General features: G+C 38.6%; 1 protein-coding gene across 1 annotated transcript; it reads left to right on the top strand.

Annotated features, from left to right (window-relative positions):
- The first annotated feature begins 286 nt into the window (after positions 1-286).
- On the top strand, positions 287-23,024 carry zgc:194930 (uncharacterized protein LOC557813 homolog). The gene is made up of 3 exons (XM_044184690.1): positions 287-566; positions 14,176-14,228; positions 20,856-23,024. Exons 2-3 carry the CDS (start codon positions 14,197-14,199, stop codon positions 21,634-21,636), a joined length of 813 nt encoding a protein of 270 aa, XP_044040625.1. The 5' UTR covers positions 287-566; positions 14,176-14,196; the 3' UTR covers positions 21,637-23,024.
- Positions 23,025-23,172: the final 148 nt, after the last annotated feature.

Here is a 23,172-nt window from a genome sequence, read left to right as displayed (position 1 = left end):
TACATCCAAATATACACTATAAATGTCTATGGGAACATTCATAACATTGTTAATTTTCTTTTATTTGTTGTGTTTGACTTTTTTAACCTCTTTTACTCTATGTAAATCACTTTGTAACTTTAACTTTATGATAACAATGAGGCACTAAGCACAGTTTAATAAACTACAATGTTGTACGTGATGTAGTTTTTGTTAGGGTTCATGAGTTTTATTTTGAAAGTTGTGACAGGAAACAGTTGTGTCACACTGTGTGTACCTTGACAGTGGTCTAGTAGTTTCCCAGGCTAACTAACTAACCATCACCAGACGGCTGTTCAAACAGGAGACATGGGACTGTGGAGACACCGAGGTGGGGAAGATCTTCCCAGCGGTTCACCACAACTCAAACCAAAGGAAGGAAGCCATATGCAGCTGAAGATGTTGAATGGAGCATCTACTTTTTCACCTTTATTTCTCATTTCTGCTCAGTAAGGGACCGGAAGTGAAATAACTTAAATGACAACTGAAGTTATCCGTGCATTTTTGATACCTAGGGCAAAGTGCCACACCTTCGCTTAGCCCAACAGGTAGGTTGAAACAACATTTTGTTTTACTTTGCTAGTCTCTGTGGCTCGCTTACATGAGAAATACTATTCTAAATGAACTTAATAGTGTATGAAAAGTGTTGATGCGTTATTAAGCCTTTCCTAACACAGCTTCGACGGTTATTCACAGCAACAGGTGGACGTTGAGTAACTGTTAGTCGTGTCAGCCATATGGCGACTGCCCACTGCGAAAAACAAAAGTAATGCTGCAATAACTTCATATTATACAAAACAAGGTGGTTATAGGAATCATTTATATATACTAAAATGGTGCCACATTAAATTAAAATACACAAGTATATAATTATAAGCAGTTTTTACACTGAGAAACGAGAAGTGAGTGTACACCTGTTGCACATAATGGCATATTAGCACATACTATAAACTAATCAATACATACATGTGTATATGAACTGTAGGTAGGCATGGCAGTAAACAGGATTTTAGAAATATTTGTAAATGGCTACATTTGATATAACGAGTTCACTATTTTAAATAAATATTGATCAAAAAACAAAAAGAAGGTATCTTAAAGTTTTTAATTACTTGGGTTTTTCATATATTATTTAAGTGTTCCACTGCTTCGTGTACAATTTATTTACAGGTCTAAATACTACCTGAAATAAAAGTTTGGTAGAGAAATACAGAGTTTAAAAAATAATTCCTTGGCCTACAACAAGAAAAACACCCTTGACGAAGGTCCAGATGGACCGAAACATTAGTATGATTAATAAATAGTGATACTGAGCAAGAACAGTGTGCAGGATTTCTTTCTTTTTTCAGAAGACGAAAGTGGCCTACAGCTAGTGAAATTTAAAAATAATACTAGGAACACTGGAATCGGTCTGTAAGTTGTAAGTTTTTAATTCTTGCTAATAATTTCTCTTATTTTATTGATTAGATAATCCATTGTTTTGTCTGTAAAGTGTCCGAAAATTGTGACAAATACCCATCATAATTTCCCAGAGCCAACTGTTGTCCGATTAACACTCCAGAAACCCAAAGATATTCAGTTTACTATCATATAAAACAGAGAAAACAAACAAATCCTCACATTTGAGAAGCTGGAAACAGAAAATGTTTGGCGTTTTTGCTTGAAAAGTGACTCAAATGATTAATCAGTTATCATCATCAACTGTTTCCGCCCTAATTTAAATGTGTATATGTGTGTACAAACAAAACTGAACCTCATTATGCTTCAGCGTGTCACACACAGTGCTGTAAATGTGCTACACTGTATGGGAGCCAAGCTGAGAAACATTTCCATCCCACCGTGAACACGGTGCTCATGGACAGGTGAAGTTAATGAGTGAATGGAAGGCTGTTATTGGGGACATTTGTTCTTTGTTGGGATGGAGTGGAGTGGAGAGGTGGAGGAGGAGTGGTTTCAACTCAGTTAACCAGAACTCATGTACGTGGCCTTGGGCTTTGTTTGCACATCTAACACATAGCTTCGCTGAACCCTGGGTCACTTAAAAAGGCACACAAACTTTATATCTGAGCCCAAACCTGCCATGTCCATCGTTTATCACATGCAGAACTCTCAAACATGATGTTAATAGCCGTGTACGAGCAGCTATCATACATCAATGTGTCTCTTCTAACCTGTTTTTTAACTCCAGGCAGGTCAGATTTACAACATCATGACAGTTGATTTACACAGAATGCTAAACCCCATTTTCTTGCATTTAGTGGCAGACTCCACTCGTGTGACAGCCTATTAGACAAAACAAGCCATTAAAAGCGTATGCAAATAATATTTGACCAAGGTACCTAGTTTGCTTTGCGCCTGGGCTGCTATTGCTGGATGACTCGACCTGAAACAGGATATAAACATAAGAACAGAGCTCAATTCTGTTGTTGACATTGTGGTCTGGAAAATAGATTGTACAGATAGTGTTAAGTAAAGGATGTGTTGTTGTGTAATAGAGAAACCATACTCTATTTTAAAAAGTTGTATAGTTTTAATTGACAGATGAGTGTAAATTGAATTTGTTGGCTGAAGGTCAGACTAACTAGTTAATTTGAAGGTGACACTTTGGGCTGAACTTGTGAGCAACATGAGTCATTGTTTTTGACAATGAATCGACAAGATGATCAGTTATATATAGATTCATCGACTGAAAAGTTTAGTCGATCAACAGAAAAATGATATGAAAATGAAATGAATGAAAATAATCAGCAACAATGTTGACAGTCAATATAATCGTTTAAGTCATTTATCTAACTAAAATGCCAAGCACGGTCTGGTCTCAGCCTTTCACATGTGAGGATTTGCTGTTTTTTTACTGCTTTACATAATTATTAATTGAATATTTTCGGGTTCTGGACTGTTGACCTGGGGCTCTGGGAAATTTATGACATTTGTTATAATAGATGGATAAAACGGAACATTGCAGCCCTAAATCAGATTATTCACCAATGAATGTTTTCTAGAGAAGTAGGTCCACCTATTCTGATGTAAATTCATACTACCTGTAATTATTATAGATATCAGACCTGAATAAGATATGTAAAGATATCATCCTTAAAAAACAAAAAAACTCCTTTTTATTCACCACTGCATCGCTGGCTCTATATCTTCTTAGGCTCTTCGTGGGCTTGTTTACTCGCTAAAGTACAATTCAGAGCTCCTGGGTCAGGAGGATCCACGGGAGGAAAACAGCAGCAGGTCTGTTTGCAGTGTGAGAGAGGGAGAGAGTAAGAGGAGTGCTATTGATAAGTGTGGGCTGCTGGGTAATAGAGAGGAGACAGGACTTGTTTTCTGCTGCCCAAGGCCATCTGAAATGGATGTTTGGACACAGCACATCACATTAAACACACATGGAAACAGACATGAACACACACACTTGGCTGAATGATATCATCTGACACTTCCTATTGGACCAGTTGATCAATAACATGTCATTTGAGTGACCTCCCACATTGTACATCGACTAGTTTCAATAGAAAAACAGCAGTTGCATGTGTAAGCAGTAAGTTGAAATCAAAATAAACCTGCTGAAGATTGTTCCTTAACGAGGGCTGACTTTATATAAATTGGTCGCCATGGAAACTCACTACACTTGCCTAATCACCTGGCTTATTCAAACCAGCCAACTCAAGGTCAGCTCGTCAAGCACACGTGTCAAACACTCACAAGTTGTAGAGTCTTATTTCCAACTGATTTGACTTTTTAGCAGATACTTAACGGTGTTTCAGTGCTCTTTGTGCGAGACGTAATTGAAAAAGTTACACAATAACGTCACTCAGATGAATAGCTGGAGCTCTTTATGGGAAGTGTTATCAGGTGTGGAAGGTTATCTCATCTACTGTATATGCAGGTTATTAAAAGCTGGATAAAGCAGTGGGTGAGACAGCAGCATTTATCTTTTCTTTTTTGTCACTACACCGACTTTAAAATCGTGTATTGACATTTCAGCTGGATTTTAAAAGCCTCAGAGCTGATAAGAAGCCTAAATTGACCACCTTATCGAATGCTGCAGTTCTCTCCCTGCAGAGAAATGCAGAGGGTTAGACCGGCCGCTGATGACTACAAGGAAATCCTGTAAAATAATTGCTTTGTTTTCATGAGCACATATATGAGATAAAATTTTGTTGCAGCTTGATAAAATAGAATTTCGTTGTAGATCAGGTTTAATTTAGCACTTATATCAGAAAAACAAGGCTGCATGTTGAGATTAAATGAAAAACTATATTATTTGTAATTCAGATGATTAATTGGTCAGTCTCACTAAACATTAATTCCTTCTTAAATGTGTACGGGCATGTTTAGTGGCTCATAGCTTGGGAAATAAAGTCTTGGGAAATCTTGAGGGTGGAGATTCATTCCAGACCTTGGGGACATATTTGTTGTAAATATTCTAAACACAAGGTTCACTTGCTCAGCTATTCCCAGAGCTTTCAACAGTATCCTCTGGTGTTCTTGAGATACAGTTGAAAGCTCCAGGAATAGCAAAATAAGGCAAGGCAACTTTATTTAGCACCTTTCAACACAATTCAAAGTTACTTTAGATAAGAACAGCATTCAAAAACACAATAAAAAGGAAAATTAATCAAATAATAATCAATCAATAATTAATTAAAATTAATTAAAAAATAATAAATAAATTGAAATTGAAATTAAAGGCCAGAAATAGTTATTGTTATACAGTTATTGTATACAGTTATAGTTCAGTTATAAGCTAAGATGCCCCAAATTCATTAATTAAATGTATTAATTAATTAAGTGCATTTGTTGGTGGAAGTAGAACCGGTGTATTGGCCACACAGATTTCTATCCATACGGATGCCACAATCAGGCCTTTTAGGGCTGGTATTGATCACTGATTTAATGTCATTAGAGTTGGCTGATCCGGTACTGATTGCTGATTGGTTCCTGTTCTTTAACATGTTTACAGCAGGTCACATAGGTGACATTTTCGATCTTGGATTCACTACTCCAACATGTTACTTTTTTCCTCCATACCATATTTGTTTTCTTTTCAAAATACGTCATTAAGACTGCAACTAACGACTGTTAATATGCTGATTATTTTCTTGATTAATCGATTATTCATTTGGTCACACACTGTAGATGAAGAAAAAGATAAAGAACACTAAGCAAAAACAACACAGTCAGACAGAGAAATATTCATATCTACACCTCAGGCAACAACTCTCCGAATGTGCATTCAATTACTGTCAGTAGATAAAAGAAGAGGGATTTTAGTGATCTATTTGCAAGCCTCTAACGTTATTCAAGCTCTTTGTTTTTGTCTCTAAACCTTGTCTACCTGTATTTAGTTTTATAGGGCTGGTATGTGCAGTGTTTAGACCAGCAACTCAAACCCACAGTTATACAGAACTGGTTGTGGATAGATTTCAGTCATCCAAGGGCACAACAAAAACAGCTGGTATCAGATATGCGACACTGGGGGAAGACTATCTTAAGGAGGTGACAGTGTGTTTTTTGTTTTGAGGTGGTATGAGAGGCCTGAGATCGAATCACTATATTAACTATCACAGTTTTAAACACCTGTTTATTCGTATTTTTCCACGTCAAAGGTGCCCTTCTTGTAAACAAAAAGTTATGTTCACATTCAGTGTTTCTCACCAAAGCGCATTGTTTATATCCTTTTGTTTACATCCACATTTACTAGCTTGCAGTCTTCTTCTTTGCTGCCTTTGTTGGCGCATTGCTGCGTTTCTTGGCATGTTACCGCCACCTGTAGATCAGTGGAATAGTTTGAAACCATTGGCAGGAATATGTATCACCTGTGTGTGCGTACAAACAAAGCAGGGACCCACATGTAAAAACATTGCTAAATAGCGCTACTAGTGATCAAAAACTCCAAAGGGTACCTTTAAATTTCTCTTCAATGTAAAACACGTCGTGATTTTGATTTAGATACTGAATTAAGTCCAGATAGGGTTTGGTTCTCATTCCTGGAGGGTTATGTGCTGGACTATTTCTTGGCTGGGTGCAGTGACTTGTCGTCACTGTGAGGTTGAAGAATCTCCTAGTTAAACATTCATGCATATATTTAATCATATCAACTTAATATTTCTACATTGGTACCTACAGTATCTATAGAAAAATAAAGTGTAAATGTAAGAAGGCTACTATTTCTCAGATACATTAAATGAACATTTAATATCTTCTCCTATTCAGCTCATTTTCAGGTTGTTTCTACAGGTTGTGCGCATTCATTTGGCTGTCACTCATAACTGTAGTGTTTCTGCCTTCTCAGTTAACGAGGGCTGATTACATATCGCTGACCTTCGCACAGTGTTTTATAGTGGAGGCACCCCACCTCGCCTAAAATAAAGTCTGAGGAAATTCTTACATTTTTATGAAATACAACATGAAGCTTATTAAGCTTTATGGGGAAAGAGCAGTGTCGCTACATTACACAGCAAAAGCTACGTATTACATGAGTAAAGTTATTTCTAACTTTAGTCCCTTGCAGTTGTTTAAAGTGAAACCTAATTAAGATTTTATAATGGATTTGGGATAAGGATACAGATTAGCTAAAATGCTATCGAACCCCAACCCTAATTTCAAACTTAAGTTGTTAATCGTGTATCCATTTAAGAAAGCCATTATGCAGTTTTGCTAAATATACAGATGATCCAGTCTTTAAAAATATATTATCAACCGAGTAGTTAAGGTTAAGGTCCTTTAAAACAAGACATCATACCCACATTAGTTTTCTCCTTTTCTAATGTCCTCATTTCAAAAAGAAGGAGTCCCTTTTTCAATTGTTGTACACTCAATAACTTGTTTTCAAACAAAACTCTTCACAGGTAAAATCAATTTCAACTGGACTCTTTCCAGAGGAAGAATTATTTTAAGCCTTATCTTTCCGGATGAAATATTTCCACCCGCAGCAATCTTTCAAAAATCAGCTCTGACTGCCACTTCCACGGGTATCCCCTGGATTTCAATCCAGCCCACATTTAGGGGACACTCTACAGCAATCTCACTTTTATTGCACCCGTTTCTCCAAGATGAAATGTTTCAATTTCCTCTGGGGAAAACTCAGAAAGTGAAAAAATAGGAGCTCGGCCAAGCTGCCAGCACTGAAATATCTCTCCCCTTCAGTAATCGTCCTACGATCTTCCCTATCATAAAAAACAGGAGCAATATATAATATATTGAATGGCACAGGGAGCAGACAAAGCACTGCTATTGCCAGCCAACAATGGCCAATATCTGAATGAATGATAGTCATTTGATGCACTGATTGAATCCTTGATCTCATTATGAGTTTGGAAAGTCTCCAGGGGAAGAACACGATTGGTCAGTTGAATGTTCTTATGTGAATCGGAGTCAGCTGCTGTTGGTTACTGTAAAGCCTGTGGAAGGCTTTAGAGGCTGAGAGAAAATCCTCATTACTGACGGGTTTGTATGGCACTCAGTTTCTCGTGAATCCTCTGATAGGCTTTAACACTTACTGTGCAAGGATAATTCATGAAAGTGATAATTTAGCGCAATTAAAGCAAAAACTCAACTACATTTTATACACCACCAGCATCAAATTATATAGTGGTGGAAGATTTAGATCCTTACAATACAACTAATACAACCCTATAAAAGCCCTTGGGGCAATTTGGGGTAAAAGTACTGCAGTATTTGCAGGAAAATGTACTTAAAGTATCATAAGTAAAAGTACTCATTATGCTGACTGACCCCTGTCAGAGTGTATATTATTATATAATATATTACTAATGTATTAATGTGTTTTTAGGTTGTAATTGTTTGAGGTGAAGCTAATTTTAACTACTTTATACACTGTGAGGTATTTTAATCTGTAACAATGCATCATGTTTTGTATGCTGATCAAATGATTTGGTTAAAAATCTGAAAAAGTAACTAGTATCTACAGTTGTAAAATAAATGTAGCAACACAATATTTCTCTGAGTTGTAATGGATTAGAAGCATTTTAGTTTTAGGACTGTGCAGGACTCTAAATTACCAAAGATTAATCTTAGTAGTGACGGGAATTCATGGGTGTTCACCGTACTAGCATGCAGTTTCCTGGTTTTTCCACTTCTCTCTGTGTATCTGTAGCTATTTGCACTGCAAACAAACACAGTATGGCAAAGATGACAGCTGCAAGTAGATACACTGGAGCCAGAACATATAGCAGCCTGCTGTGTTAGTCATGTTTGTCTTGTCATTTTCTTTAAGCAGAGTTCTTTTAATGTCACTTAGTTATCAGTACAGTGATGTAGCTAGCTAGTTACTCAAGGGCCCTTGCTGCTTGGAGGAGTGTTGTTAGCTGCTCGGGCTAAGATGGCACTGCGTCATCTCTGCCCTAAAACACTAGTTCCCTTCTGACTGAGTTGTTTCTGCTGACCAGCAGCAGAATGGTTAGCTGGAGGCAGATAACACTACAATCACATTGTCAGTAAACCCAGAGCCGGTTTTTGCCTTGCAAATGTGCAACCCAACGCCATGCCGATGCAAAACCAGCTTTTTCCGACCCAGTCAGCCAACCTTTCCTCAGCCTGTCTGATGGTGTCCTCACTAGATGTTAGAAGTCAGTCAAAACACACAACCAAATGCATATGCACCTTACATGTAACATAAATTACACATTTCTGGTGGCAAGAAATAAAAATAACACATTTAATTGAACCCATTTCCATGTATTAAAATGTGTTTACTATACATTTTATATAAAATACTGATTTGAAGCTTTGTTTGCTTTACAGAAAGCTAAAAACTAAACTGAGTTAAGTGGATATAGCCAGTTATAATAAAAGCTAACAAAAGCTAAGAGCCGAGTAAACAGGCAACAGTGAATAAAAAGTGACAAACTTTGAACTCCAGAGAAACTCTTTTATCTTTTCAAAATAGTTTAATTCAGTCAAGAAGATCACAATTTTATGTAACTTGCATCAGCACTATTGCCTCCATACAGTTGATTCATATGACAGACTTGTGTAAGCTGAAAAAGGAGAGCATTTTGCATATAAAATGAGTTTACCATTCATCGCATCTCTGCTACAGATTAACTGCCTCATTGCCATGTTTGGTTTTATTAAACACAACCTTGTTTTCCAGCTTTTCCAAAGCATTCCCATGATTTGACACATGAGAGGGAAAGTCATGAGATTGACCTCAGGGGTAAATATTCTTGAAAAGGTCATGTTGTACCATCTTCTCTTTGACTCTCATTGGTTTATTCTTATATTATTTCTTTGTCGTGGTCTTAACAGTGTGGTTACTAAACCTTTGTAAGTGTTATCAGCCAGATATGGCCAAATAATATTGCAAATACCAAAAAAACTCACCTTGAAAGAAGAAATAACAGTTTAAAAAATGCATAATGCTTATACTTGTGTGTTGTATGTAGAACAAATAGTTTCTGTGCAGATTTCGTTTTTCTTTTCACTAGAGGTCGACCAATATGGTTTAGAGAGCAGGGCAGCCAATGGCCGATATATAATGACGATATCAAAACAAAGAAAAGTCACAAATAATTTCATTATTCCATGCACATTACAATTTAATATACATGTTGTTTTAGATGGAATTTTTTATTAATTAATGAAATTTTTGGGTTATGCTGTAGATTTCAGAATGTGACTGGTATTTAAGGGAGAGCGGGGTACAGTATGTCAGAAGCAACGTCATTCAACTGCATTATTCTATACGTTATAACATAATATATATTTAACGCTAGCCATTAATGGTTTTAGATTAGATTTGCTGTCATTTATCTGAGGAAATTTAGGCAAATGTTTACAGCAGGATGCATGAGAGTTACAGTACAGGGCTTGAAACTAACTTTTTCACCACCTTCCCAAAACTCACAAGGAGGAGCGCTAACATCGTTCCACAGCCACACTGACAAGGCTGCCTGCAGATGTGTCTGCAGACATTTGTTGTTTATCGGCCTCATGAGCACAGGCATCGGCCGATGGCGATTATCTCAAAATGCTACATAATCGTCCCTATCTATTACCTTTCACCATATTACATGTAATGTATAGATTCGGCAGATCTTCATGTAGTGTACAGTTAAAGAGCATTAAATATTGGGAAAACTTATTTTAGCTGCTTTAGCTTCAGTTAGTATATCAGAAAAGATTAAAAATGACATATTTAACCATAGTTATTATAGAATATACATGTTATTGGAATCAATGTTTTTGACAAGTATAAATTATTACACATGGCATATCTTAATGCTACTATTTGGATGTTTTTGTTTGTACTATCAAATTTTCAGCCTCCCTACCTACAGCCAAAAAAAATAATTAATACACAGCCGTGACCTCCACATAGTATGGCAAGGTGTTACATTTGTGCAGCTACTTCTTGCAGCCCATCATCTCATTCAGTTTTGCTTTTTAAACAAAAGACGCATCAATTAACTCAAATCAATGCCATATAATGGATTTGTTTCTTAAGGGACTGGTAAACAAAGTGAGGTTTAACATTCAACAGCATTTTGGGTGCAGGGGAAATTAGGTCACTTAGCAGCTTGAAACCCACCTCATTCATCATCAACTGTCAAACTTGAGCTTAAACCTGCACTAATTGATTTGGCTACTTGGGGAACAAGCTGTGAACAAAACATTGACATATTATCACCTTATTAAGTTGATATGATGAACTATGTACACATCCAGCAGACACAGAAACATTAGCATTCATTTGAAGTTGTGTTTCTGGCCACCTGATGAATGTAAATATTCACTCCTTATAGCTCTTTGGTCTCCACCAGCTCCTGAGGGAAATATCTGGCTCTCTAGCTGCTTAATGCTCCTCTATGTTGACCAGCTAGTCGCTAACTTTGTCTGTCATTTGGTGCTTGGCAGGTAGTATACAGTTAATAATTAGATCAATTGTTAACATAAAAATATTTTATTATAATAGTGCAGCTTTAAAGTATTAAGATGGTGGTAAAAGTTAGCAGCGACCACCATGCAGCATTTACAGGCAGCCAGGAAGTTTTATCTGTGTATAATGTAGAAATAGTTCAGTAATGAAATTCTAATTAAAACTGTTTTAATTGAAATGTGTCTGTAACTTTCATATTACCATATTTGGTCATTTTATTAAAAAAAATGTGGAGTGAGTTGTTGAACATGAAGTAAGTTATTGCTTTATTACTTAATTACCCCCCTGTCACAACACTTAATAATCCATGTACTGTCACAGAGTTTGTATCTGTAGTGAAAACATGGTGCCAAGAAGGAACTAAACATATTCATACTCATAATTAATTTATAACAATTCAGTCAGAGACAGTCATGTCAAAGGACCATTTTAGGACCATTTATTGCAACAAATAGATGCAGTCATATTTGGCAGACGAGGCTCTGAGCTCGAGGATGCTCCCCAAACGAATCCAAGCAGCCTGCAAGACTCCAAAGCAAACAAACATTAAAACATCCCTGAGGGTATAGAGAGCAGAAAGCAGCTGACACATATCACTGAGATATGGAATATACATAATGCACAAAGCAAGCAATGCCACACAGTAACAAGAAAACAGGAGGAGGAGGAAGCTGGTGGCGGCAGAGGGAGAAATCAGCATGAGCGATCAGAGGATTGAGAGTTGGAGCTTGTCAGGTGATCATTGACCCGCTTGAACGTGACTAGTAATTGTAAAAGTCAGTTGATAGTGACTTCAGTTCTTCTGGGACTGCTGCGACGCTCCATTAATGTGATAGTTCCCGATGCCCGCTGGGAAATTACCTCCTCTCTTGCCCCCCTCCTGGAAGATAAGGGACACTTCAGCTGGGTGGGTGCTTGCCAGTGCAACAGTGTGTAAAGCAGGGTCCTCTATTTAAAGCACACCCTGTCGAACTACTGAGTCTCTCTGCCGCTCTGAGTTGCACTTCGCATGGTACACCCTCTTGGCTTTTTCATAAGTGGCTGTGGATGTGTTGGAGGTCCCGGTGAAAATGTAGATGAATGTGTGGTGGGGATCGTTTCAGTCAGTTTACAGTCAAGCCCACCTCAAATCACAAGAGGGAATAGAGGGCACTAAAAGACAAGAGGATGCTACTTTCAGATTTGTTCTGTGTCCAAAGTGACTACACTCACCTCTGGCTCTGGACTCTTTTCGTGTGCCACCACATATCCTTGGGATATGAGCTAAGTCATGCTTTGCTTTGCTTTTGCACTAATAATACAGCCTTTCATGTTAAAAAAATGTGACCCGGCCACAATGGTCCTGTTCACAGCATTAGATTTATAGCCTTGTAAAGCTCGTAGTATTATATAACTCATCAGGCCCTCTTTCGATCTGTTTACTTTTTAATGCTAACATGAGGAGTACTGTACATCAAGAGTGTATTCGTTGGTCCTGCGTGTATTTTCCTCCCAATCCTCCAAGCAAAGCCCACCTGGACCTCTTAGCTCGTTCCCTCCAGGACTTTGCACAAAGATGTATGAAGTCCCACAGCATAACTGAAGCCTGTTACATCATAGTTGCCTGGCCTTACTACATCTTCAAAATTTGCAGGAGTAATGGATACAAATTAGTGAAGAAAACGAATGATTACAGGAGCTATGGCACTTTCTTTTTGGATGGAGATATCCTATATTTTTCCAACCAAAAGACCCAAATCAACAATGATTTGATCTTACCAAAGCCTGACATACTGTATCTTCAGTTATACATATCCTCTGTGCCGTAGAGCTCCATTGATGTCCAAAACAATTTAAAACACATCAATGAGCCACACTGTTTCTGTATTCTAAGAATAATGCTCCTGTTCCTCAAACCACAGAAAAAATTACTAAAATTGCCACCAGCAATAGATACTTCTTCCCTGAAAGCAGTAATAATGCAGACTCTTACTTAAAACTGTTAAGAGGAACCCAACAAAAAATCACAGAATCAATTGATTCTGTATGGTTGGCACTGCGGTTTTTCACTCCTCATAGATAGTGTACTTATTGTTGTTAGTTCTTTACTGCATAATCTGTTGAATGTGCAAGACTAACAATGGAAAAATAGAAGTCATTTTATGATTAATTACCTGCAGTTCTGTTAAAAATCAAACTTTATTCAGTGTTAGGCTGACACAGCAGTATATTCCGGGCAAATAATCACTTTAAAATCACAGAAAAACCTTCAGCTCTCCATCCTGCTCTTGTAAAGACTAGAGGACCAAATGCGTATTAATCCGCCGCTGAAAATAGTCCCCATCAAATGCACTTTTTACTCCTGTTTGTTACATTTGGTAAAAACTACAGTTCCCAGTTGTTTGAAGTAATTACTCAGCCTTTTTTTATGTAAAACAATATATTTGTGACATGTTTTAAAGATTTTACATCCTCAATTGGGTAGGGAAGTCAATGAAATATAGTTTCTTATTTGCTTTTATTTGAAGCTGCACCCAAAACTTATTGTATTTGTCCCATTCTGTTCAAAGTTTCAACTAAAGGTAAAGGAAAGACCCACAGGGACAGAGAGTTAAGGTTAAGAATAGAACCTGTTTCGTCTCGTGGGCACACATCCTTCCTTTTATTCCACAAAGAGATACTGTGTCCTCTACCTTTGTCGCTCTCTTTCTCCTTCGCTCGCAGACAAACCCATTCAAGAGTCAGTGATTAATTATTTACTCAGGCAATGAAATGCCAAAGCCTAGAGAAACACACCACCAGGAGAGAAAAGGTCACTCCCATCCTGCACATAGATACACACTCTTATGATACACACTTACACACACACAACAGTGATGGATGGCAATAACATCTTTATCGGCGCTTCAGGCAGACAGAGTTTTCATCCTCACGTCCAAACGCCGTCGAGACCAAGGGCAAACCAAAAACTTGACTGATGAGGTGAAATCTTCAAGAGAGCCCAGAAAAAGCCCTCATTTAAAAACCGCTCACATGTCAGAGGTGGTGAACTGTCCGATCAATAGCAGTCTCGGACTCTCTCAAAGTGTGTGCGTGTCGTTGTACAGACCAGCGTCTGTGGAGCTAACTGTAACCTTTCCGTGGAACATCACCTGCTGATATATGTGCATGTTTTGAGAGAAGTTTTGTCACTTTCGATTTTGCCTGTGCTGTTTAGTCGAAGGGTATTTGTGTGAGTAAAGTTTAATTGCTTTCTTAATGTCCCTCCACAGCTCCACTACACAGCTGGCCAAATGGGGTGCCAGTGCTGCAGGATGATAAAAAGGTGAGAAGTGTGTCTACAGTCATTACCTCCTCTTGTTTATTTGTTTGTTTGTTTCATGCGACTTTTCTGTCTTACAAGACCCTGTTAGTGAAAACTGTCAGGACACAATCTTATAATCACTTGTTTCAGTGATTTAAAGGGTTGGTTCACCCAAATTTAACATTTTTTTTACATTTCTTTCTACTAAAGAAATTCAGTAATATGTTCTTCTGTAATTTGGGTGAATGACCCTTTCACAATCTTACTGCTCATTACATTTGTTGTTTATCCTTTTTTGTTGTTGTTGTTAATCAGTTAATTCTTTAGTAAAATGTCAGAAATTGAGGACAAATGCCCAACAAAAGTCAAGTCATTTTATTTATACAGACCGAAATCACAAATTTGCCTCAGAGGGCTTCACAATCTGTGCAGCACACAACACCCTCTATCCTGAGACCCTCGATTCAGATAAGGGGAAAAAACAAAACAAAAGGAAAAGTTTGCCATCTTGCGATCAGTTTAGTTAGTAGCTGACGTCCTAAACAGCAGCCACACTCATTAAATATATGGCTTTCACTGTGTGTAAACAGATCCTCTGCTCTTTTTCTTGAAGGTTAATGTTCACTATAAAACACTTTTGGAAGCCCTTGTGTGAGAATGCAGAAAATCTTCACAGTTTGACTAAAGGCAAGTTAAAGACTAATAGCGTCTTCAGATGACGGGTAAATGAAAAATCTAAAAAGAGGATACAAATCAAATCAAAATCACTGGTTTAGTAGGTTTACATTTACACCACATACAGTTTAGCCGCAAGAAAGAAAGAAGCTTCCATGCTCTTTAGGCTTTGTCTGTATTGTTTTTCCTTTGTGTATTTTGCATTGTTTTTGTTTTGTTTTGTTTTAATCTAGTGCGATAAACAGGTTTAGATTGTACTTTGTTTTTTGGAAAAATACCTGTAAAAACTAATGACACTCCCATCAGCCTCAGTTGTACATTGTGATTAGTGCTAATTAGCAAATGGTAGCATGCTAACACGCTAAACTAAGCTGGTGAACATGGTAAACATTATAACTGCTTATCAACATGTTAGCATTGTCGTTTGAGCTTTTTAGCATGTCGATGTTAGCATTAAGCTCAAAGCACTGCTGTGCAGCCTCACAGAGCTGCTAGCATGGCTGTAGACTCTTAGTCTTGCTATTAAATGAATTGCTGAAAAAAAAAAATGAGTCAGTTATATAAATTGTAAAAAAAAAAAAAAAAAAAAACTCCAGTCCACCTCCTCAGTAAAAACATCTGACTGTAGATTTCCTTATCTGCAGCTCCAAAGTGCCAATTCAAATGTCTCCTTGCCTACATAATGATTTCTTGTCTTGTTTCATGCAGATAGTGAGAGGTCCATTTATAATATGTCTGTACTCGCAGCCTCATGTGGGCTCTTTGCACAAACTGTGAGTCAATATGCCAATAACCATCACCCCTAGTTACTGTATTTCTTTGCAGGACTGTCTATTCATTAAAAGCCTACAAGGCATCGTTGTCAGGGCTTGACATCGCTGTGCTTTTTGAGGTGAACCAGGAGACGGAACAAGGCCGGGAAACGAGATTTTGATTGCAGATTAATGAAAGGGCATGCTGTGATTGTGCATACCAGACTCGTAATCCGCCCCTCCAAACTTTTTTTTTTCTTTCCCATGTCAAAGACACATGTGAATGCTTGTGACACACACACACACACACACACACACACACACACACACACACACACACATACATACCTCCCTAATTGTCTGGAGTGTCACATTTCTGGGCTTAGTGGTGTTTGGGGTTTGGCAGGGTGGGCGTGTAGGTTACAGCACGGCCTCAGTATCAGCAGGCTGACATTCACACATTCCCAACAACCCGGAGATTTTATTTTGAAAACTGGTACATATTGAATTAACGATATCAATCTATGCGAAAATCTGATTTTTATTGTTTTCTTACTTATTTATAGGGACCCTGGACATGCTCAGAAGTTCATTTTAGATTTCTCCAAATCTTTCTCTTTACTTTGATACATTTTGTGAGCTGTCAGTGTCACAAACGGGCAACATTTACTTTAAATTACAGTGACTAGCATTTTTTGCAGTAGGAAACGCAATAACTTTCCAGGTATATTTAATTGAAAATCCATAAAAAAACAGAAACAATGAGACTTAGGGGTTCATTTAAACACATCTAAAGGCAAATGTGTTTACACCTGCTCCTCATAGCCACACTTGAAAGCAGGGCAGAAAGCCTGCCGTCAGAGAGAAGGATGAGACATGATGAATTAACTCCTTCCCGGACGACGTTGAATTGTGTTACGGTAAAAGTTGACCCTGAGTTTTTGCTAAACTCAATATTGAAAGTTTTCAAGAAAGGTAGGATGTAGCACAAAATCAATTATTTTTTAGCTTTATGTGTGTTCTTATGTTGAGTATTTCATTTTAACTTGACAGTAAATATTATATTCATAGTTACTTTACACTTTCTTTGCTTTGCCACTTCAAGGTGCAAATGTCCATTAAGAGGACAATCTGCCTCGCATCAAGAAAACTAAAGATCAGGATGTTCATCACAAATCTAATGGTTGTTGGTGGCATGGCAGCGCTGCACCCTGCGTTATATTTCAAACCAACACAATCTGCTTAAATCCGTGTAGCACAAAAAGTGAGTTGGTATTGTGGTCAAATACTGCAGGTGTGTCTAATCGTTGTATTAGCTCGAAAACAAAGGAATCTTCTCCTATAACTTAATTTGACTTAACCTGACGCAGTAAATGACATCTTGTCTTGGGCACCAACATATGTAAAACATATGCAAAGGATGGCGTCTTCCAGGATGGAGGAGCTCCCTAAAAAAAACTCTTTAACATAAGACCAAAAACAGAAAGGGAATCCCAACAGAGAAAGGAGAGCAGGAACTCCCCATAATCAACTGCACCTACTTGTATGCAAAAATACTCTTTTGGTATTAAAATCCAAACTTAAGGTCGGGGAGTGGCTGTTTTTCTTTCTGTGTAACTTTTAATGCTAAAGGTTTACAACTGATTTAGGTCTGATAACCACATAAACATTCACACACTCCTTACATAGACATAAAATTGGTCTTTTTTATTCAGTGTACCCAAAATGTTGACATTTTGTCTGAATTTTGTCTCTGTTTTGTCTCCATCCATTTCACCAAAAAACAAAAACAGACAACGTCTGCTCTTTAAAAATAGCTTGGAGATAGAAAGGGTGTTGTTGATGAAAATACAGTTATTCACACAGCTTTTGTCCAGCTTTATGAATCATTGGTGGTTTATATATATATATAAACACCTTGTGTGTGTCTGGCTTTTCTGAAAGCGAGCTTCAAATTTCACCTTGGCAGTCGGAACACAGCCGCAGCGCTGCCCAGGAGTGAGAGAAATGGAAAACATTCATTTTCTCAGCTTTCCACTGTGAAAGGAGACAGAGGGAAGGATTCAGGGTGAGAGAGAGGTGCTTAAGTCAGAGAGGGTGAGCGTGTGTGTGTGTGCGTGTGTGTGTGTTAGCTTGTGACTATAAATGCGTAGGTGGGTGATGTGTGTCTGCTTACCAGGAGGGGAGGAAAAAAAGCTGTTATTGAATCAGCCAATACATCTAAAAGTTATCTTCTTAATTCTCAGGTTCTTGTTAAGCATGTGAGTACTAAAGAGCGTGAAGTAAAAGCCAAAAGAGGGTGAGATAAGCACAGAATGATGAGCACAGAAAACAAGAGTGATGGGGACAACTTGAGAAAGAAGGAGAAGGAGGCGGAGGGAGTGAGACGGTAGATGGAAAAAGCTCGAGGGAAGGAGCTCAAATCAAGGAGAAGTCAAGTGCAAAGGGATAGTAGATTAGTGAGCTGGCACTACATTACAATGATGCTGAAAGAGAGACAAGGAGGAGGTTTGTGTGCGTGGAGAGGTGTGAGATGGAGGGAGCTCTGCTGGGGTTACGAGGCTCACGGGGTGGAGGAGAAAACAAATGAAAGGAAGAAGAGATGGGTGATAAAAATATGAGGCTCTCGCAGCAGGTGATGTCTGACAGCCTCTTACACCCTCCGCAAAATAAAGCCCCCCTGCCATCACTCCTATGTGTGCGATCTTGCGCTTATACCCTTGTTAGAAAATCCTCCAAAATGGGGTATCAGACAGTCATTACATCCTACAAAGGGCTATTTAAGGTGTAAAGCTTAAATGGGCGTTAATTTGTCTCGGACCTTCATCGACCTCTACCATCCTACAAGGAATTGGGACAACATCGACAAGTCTCCAGCAGAGCGTATGGCGGTCTGTCTCAGTGCTGCTTTATCTGATTGAGAATGGAAACTCTCATTATGCTGGTTGCAGGTGAAAATGCCCCTTGTCACTCATCTTAATGAGCTGTACTATGTGGCATAACTAGGGCTCATCATTTTCAGTTTTCCTTTAATGAAATGAAAAACAAAAAATGTGAATTAATTAAATTAATTAATTTGAGTTTATTATCATTTATTGTTTTTTTTTCTTACTTAGACAGACTGGCACATAACCTTCAGTTTCTATTATCGAATGTATTTTCTGAGCTGTTATCACAAGAAGACCTTTAACTGTAAACTATCAGTGTCTTCTCACAGCGGGAAACAGCTCATTATGTGGGGACATAAAATCCAGGTGAAAATCTGTTTCAAGTGATAAATATATGGGTATTTTTCAGTGACAGGAGACCGTTAGCCTAGCTTAGCATAAAGGCTGGAAGCAGAGGGAAACACCTAGCCTGGCTCTCTCCAAAGTTCATAAATAAATCTACCAACACCTCTAAAACTAACTAATTCACATGTTGTATATTGTTGTATCTAACTTTAGACAGAACCAGGCTAGCTGTTTCTCCCTGCTTCCAGTCTTTAAGCTAAGCTAGGCTACCTGCCTCTTGGCTGCAGCTCCATACCCAACGACTTAAAATTGGTATCCATCTTCTCACCTAACTCTCAGAAAGAAAGCGAGTAAGCGTTTTTCAAGACGTTTAATTATTCCTTTAAATGCCGCTCTTGTGTTTTTTGCCGAGTGTTTAGCTTTACTTTCTTTTCTCATTACTTTCCAGCCTTGTTGGCATTTCCTGTGGTACATGACTCAAAATTAGAGCTAGAACGATAAATCAGCCAGGCCTTATTAGCTTATGGCAGATAGCAATAAGCTAATATTGATTGGTATCAGAGTATATGTCGGTCAATAAATAACAAGAAATTGAAGTACAGAAATGCCATGTACGTGTTGTGCATCGGTGCCTGTTTTATCTTCTTCACTTACATTTCTTCTTTCCTGTGGTTCCCTCTGCTCCGTGGAAGTCAGCAACACAAACAAACTGACATGTGAGAGTAGAAGTCAGTATTTTACTATTTGAACCAGAACTGTGAGAGAAGAGTGCAGTCAGAGGCCTGGGTACACCTCCCCATCCTCTCTTCTCCCCTTCTTCCAACAACAGTCTGCATAATATATCTGACATTCACATGAGCAGTGCAAACATTACCACAGCTACGGCTAGATGCAGCCTGTGTAAACATCAAGTGCATGAATGTCTTAGATGTAACAGTGGCATTTAGAAAGGTACATCAGTGTACAATATGTGGGGGTGTTTTCATCGATTGTCAGGGGATCATCTGACTCCTGGAGCCCAGTCAGACGGACAGAAATAGTCCTCTCTGTCTGTCGCCACACTGATCCAGCAAATCAAATTGTGAAGTCGAGTGTAACTAACTCTTTTGGAAGTTAAGAAGATGTTGCAAATTCATCTTTCATTCTGTCTGTCTCTGTAGAAGTTTTGATTAAAAGTCATATTTGTGTTGAATTAAGTATATGTAGATTTTCTGAAATAACTTGCAACTATGATTTTTTTCATTACGTTTAGTCTAGAAAATAGTGAAAAATGTCCATCACAAGTTTCCAGAGCCCAAGGTGATTTCATCAACAATTCATAACCCTACTAGACTCTACAGCCATGCTAGCTGCTCTGTGCTGTATTTAGGGAGCTTTTAGCTAAATGCTGAGATCAGCATGCTAACTGCTGATGTTATATGCTGATGTTAGCTGATGACCATGTTCACCATCTTAGTTTAGCATGTTAGCATGCTAACATTTTCTAATTAGCACTTAACACAAAGTACAGCTGAGGCTGATGGAAATGTCATTAGTTTTGCAGCTATTTGGTCATAAACCAAAGTATTGGACAAATAGATATTTTGACCTGATGATGGCACTAGTTGAAAAGTCAGGGGATCACGGGGATCAGTCAGGGAAGTTATTACACTTCATCTTGAGGGGAACATGAATGTCTGAACCAAATTTCATAGCAATACATCCAACAGTCTGGACCAAAGTGATGGACCATCCGACCAATATTAACATCCCTAGAGCTATGCTGCTAACGTAATTTTTTAAATATAACAAATTACAATGATACAATTAGAGAAAAGCATCAAATCCTCACATTTTAAAAATCTAGAAACAATACATATTTGGCTTTTTTTCTTGATAAATGACTTAAAAGACAAATGATTAAAGTTATTGACAGTTCAACTATCTGATTAGTCAGCTAATGGTTTCAGAACTGGAAGTAACACCCTTTCCGTCTGTCTCTCTCACAGCTACATCTACGACCCCTCTGTGGCGGTGGATGTGAGGAAGACTGACTCTGCAGGCAGCTCACTATACCAGCACCACCACCTCTCAGGCGGGGCCCCCCGCAGCGACCTGCTCAGTGGCCACAACAAGCAGAAGCAAGGCATCCACAACCTGGGTTACAGCAAATCCAATGACAGCACACTGAAACTAGAGGTGGACAACAACCACGTCAACTACAGGCTGCACGCCGTACCCTCTGCCAAGGAGCTGCACAGTCAGGGGAGCGCACCACCTCCAGAGGTGTACATCATCCAACCAGAAGCTCTGGCACCAAGATGGGGGATGCAGGAAAAAGGCCAGAGCCAGGTGCCCGTTTACCCCAACATACAGGAGTACGAGAACCAGAAAAGTTACAGTGAGCGGGGACACCGTGTGACAAGGAACGGATGGGACAGCTCCATCACTGAGTGTGTGATTGGCAGAGAAAGCCTGTCAGCGGACGAGATAGATGAGGGCGTGGGAGGGACGCCCGAGTACCCATGTGACACGGGGGATGAGGGTAGCATCCTGTCAGTGGACATCCATACCAGCACCACCAGCCTGTCCTCAGCCGACACCAGGGACGAGCTCAGACTGCCAAAGACTCCGGACGTTTCCACCTTCGAGAGCGGGATCTTAGTGATGAAGAGCGAGGACGAGGAGGCGGTGGACAAAGAGGAGGAGGTGCAGAGCATCACTGACTCGATGGTGGCGGAGGCTCTTGCTGCTTTAGAGGCTGCCACCGCCGGGGAGGACTGTGAGTGACGGACCTCTGCGCTTTCTCTCGCTCATCACCTTAAAACTTTGACCTGAATGTGACTTGATGGTGTGTTCAAAACCACCATGAAACTTTGCCACGGTTCTGAATAACACCTCTTTTGTTTGGAACAAATTAAGGAAAACTCTGTTTACAATTAAAAAAACTAAGTACAGATATATTTTGAACTCAAAGCCTTTTTTTATTTTGACAGAAGATAATGTCTGCCTTGTGAAGGAGGCGACTTTTCCAATGCTGCAAGGTTTGCGTAAAGCCACAAATGAAGAGACATCAGTGTGTAGACTGTGAATATCACCTTCAGCCTTATCTGTTAGCCCCTTTGAATCTAGTTTATTTAACACTCCACAGTCCTAATAAGCCTGCACGTGCTCACTCAATGCTTTGCCATACTGCCCTTGTACAGGTGTTCGTAAAATCCAACGTTGCTTTTATCACATTTTTGCCTCAATTTGGATCAAAGCTGTGCTAATTGCTAGTATAAAGTCAATATGTCCTTTGTGAACACACAGTCCTTGCCATAGCTCACTGTCTCTTCAGGAATCTCGCCTTCGTTTGAGAGGGCGAAAAACAAAAGGTCATCGCATACTTTTTTTAAATGCTACCCATGTTTTTGTCTCTATTTTGTCTTCTCTTGTTATTTATAATATCTTCACTCGCATCAAAGAAATTGGACGTTGACGAAGTCTGGAGCAGAAGAGCGAGAGGGAGGATAAGGAAGAGGTCCTCACTTAAAGCTTATTGTGACATCATTGATTTCATCAGAATAAAAACAGAATGAATATTGTATCTACTATTAGAAACATTTATTTACACTGTTCTTACATCATCAGACACATGTACAATGACAATTCTCACTTTTTTGTCAATTAATAATGTAATTTAATGCACAATATTACTGTACCATTTATGTGGTGGCATATCAGAAGATCTGTGCACATTTGAAATCTTGAGCAGGTTACCAAAGGATAAAAAAGAATATAGCCACATTTCACTGTACATTTCACTGATAGCCTTAGTTTCCGCAGTTTTTCAACCTTAGCTGAATTAAACAAGACCAGCTAAGGTCAATTCACCCTACTAGCTCTTTTATTTTATAGGTCAAGCTTCGTATTTCTAGTCTGGCCTGTGACATTAGTTTAATCCGCATCTCGTTTATGTGCCTAATAAGGAACTAATTGAGGCTAGACGGTGCAGAGGAAATTACAGATATGGCTTTTTAAAGAGTGTGTTAATGCTTAATAAGCTGTTTTGCTCAATGAAGTTCTGAACTTGTTTCACTGCGACTCCCCCGTTTCAGTCATCGTTTGCCTGCCAAATCATTTCTACTGATTTTATTTGTATTGTAAAATAAAGGTATGTACTTTAAAAAATGGAAGGTGAGGTACTTGTGTGCTGTGTGTACTTTTCTTTAATTATTTATTCTGAAGTGGTGTTCAGAATAGATTTTAGGGGCATACAGAAAAAATATTGCTAACTTATTTATCGTTAGCTGTTAACGATAGTCCTGAATTAGGACACACACT

This window comes from Siniperca chuatsi, linkage group LG22 (assembly GCF_020085105.1).
Source record: "Siniperca chuatsi isolate FFG_IHB_CAS linkage group LG22, ASM2008510v1, whole genome shotgun sequence".
Lineage (NCBI taxonomy): Eukaryota > Metazoa > Chordata > Actinopteri > Centrarchiformes > Sinipercidae > Siniperca > Siniperca chuatsi.
The sequence above is the reverse complement of the archived record's forward strand: the minus strand, read 5'-3'. Positions and strand labels throughout refer to the sequence as shown.